This window comes from Chelon labrosus (genome assembly GCF_963514085.1).
Source record: "Chelon labrosus genome assembly, chromosome: 6".
NCBI classification, from domain to species: Eukaryota; Metazoa; Chordata; class Actinopteri; order Mugiliformes; family Mugilidae; genus Chelon; species Chelon labrosus.
In genome coordinates, this window is record NC_140342.1 from 21,067,947 (window position 1) to 21,069,026 (window position 1,080).

General features: G+C 52.5%; 1 protein-coding gene across 1 annotated transcript in view; it reads left to right on the plus strand.

The window, feature by feature from the left end:
• The window catches only part of mppe1 (metallophosphoesterase 1), a 10,534-nt gene continuing 9,454 nt past the window's right edge, over positions 1–1,080 (plus strand). The window contains exons 1-2 of the mRNA XM_084546111.1: positions 1–758; positions 885–993. Coding sequence (XP_084402237.1) covers positions 508–758; positions 885–993 — 360 coding nt within the window. The 5' untranslated portion in view covers positions 1–507. The remainder of the gene's footprint in view (positions 759–884; positions 994–1,080) is intronic.

Sequence of the window (1,080 nt, forward strand, 5' to 3'; positions counted from 1 at the left end):
TCACCCTCCCTTCTCCCCCCTTCTTCTTCTTCTTCCTCCTCCTTTCTTCTTATTTTTCTTTCTCCTCCTCCTCCTCTGGTCATGTTTGTCAAACAACCCCTGCCTTTAAGGCTCATCTTCTTTTATTTTGAAAGCGCCCCCACACAGGAAGTTGTTCGCAGCTTGACGCACAACCAAAGCAGAGCTGTGGTTTTCAAAACGTCGACTGTCCACCACCATCACCACCGCCGCCGCTGCTGCTGCTGCTACTGCTGCCGCTCGTCTCTCTGCGTCTTTTTGGACATTTTTAACTTGTTTTTTTACCTCAAACCCCGATCCCACCGGACCCCACGGCGCTGCTTTGTGGTTTAGTTTGTTTCGGGGCTCCCAGAGGAACTTGCCATGAGCATCGCGCGTCTGGAGACCTAGACCTCCGGGTGTGGAAGAGGGGGGGAAGATGCCTCATGGACCGCTCCATCGCCGCCAGTGCGCCAGTTCAGGGCATCCCGAGCGCCGAATAACAGAGAAATGCCGCGGTTCAGCGCCAGATGGATGGTGGCGGTGCTGCTGATCACCATGGTCGGCGGCGCCTTCTTCTTCTGCGAGTATCTCATCTACTTCCCGACCATCCTCAAGTGCGCCTGGCCGCAGATCAGCCATGCCCGGGGCGGAGAGGACGTCGACGGCCGGCCGGCGGACTCGGCGGTCCGGGCTATGGTGCTGTCCGACACCCACCTCCTGGGAGCGGTGGGGGGACACTGGTTCGACAAGCTCAGGAGGTAAAAGCCATTTTGTCAACATCAGCATCATTATTATTATTATTATTATTATTATTATTATTATTATTTATCCCCGGCAGCGCAGGAGGGATTTTGCAAACAAAAACAAATGTGTTGTGTCCAAAGGGAATGGCAGATGGAGAGGGCTTTCCAGACCGCTCTGTGGCTGCTCAGGCCCGAAATAGTGTTTATTCTCGGGGATATCTTCGACGAAGGCAAGTGGAGCTCACAGAAGGTAAAGAAGAAGAGCTCCTTGTTTTCCTATCCTGCACGTTTATTTATTTTTTTGTTTTTGCACACTGCATCTTCTTCTTCTTATTAT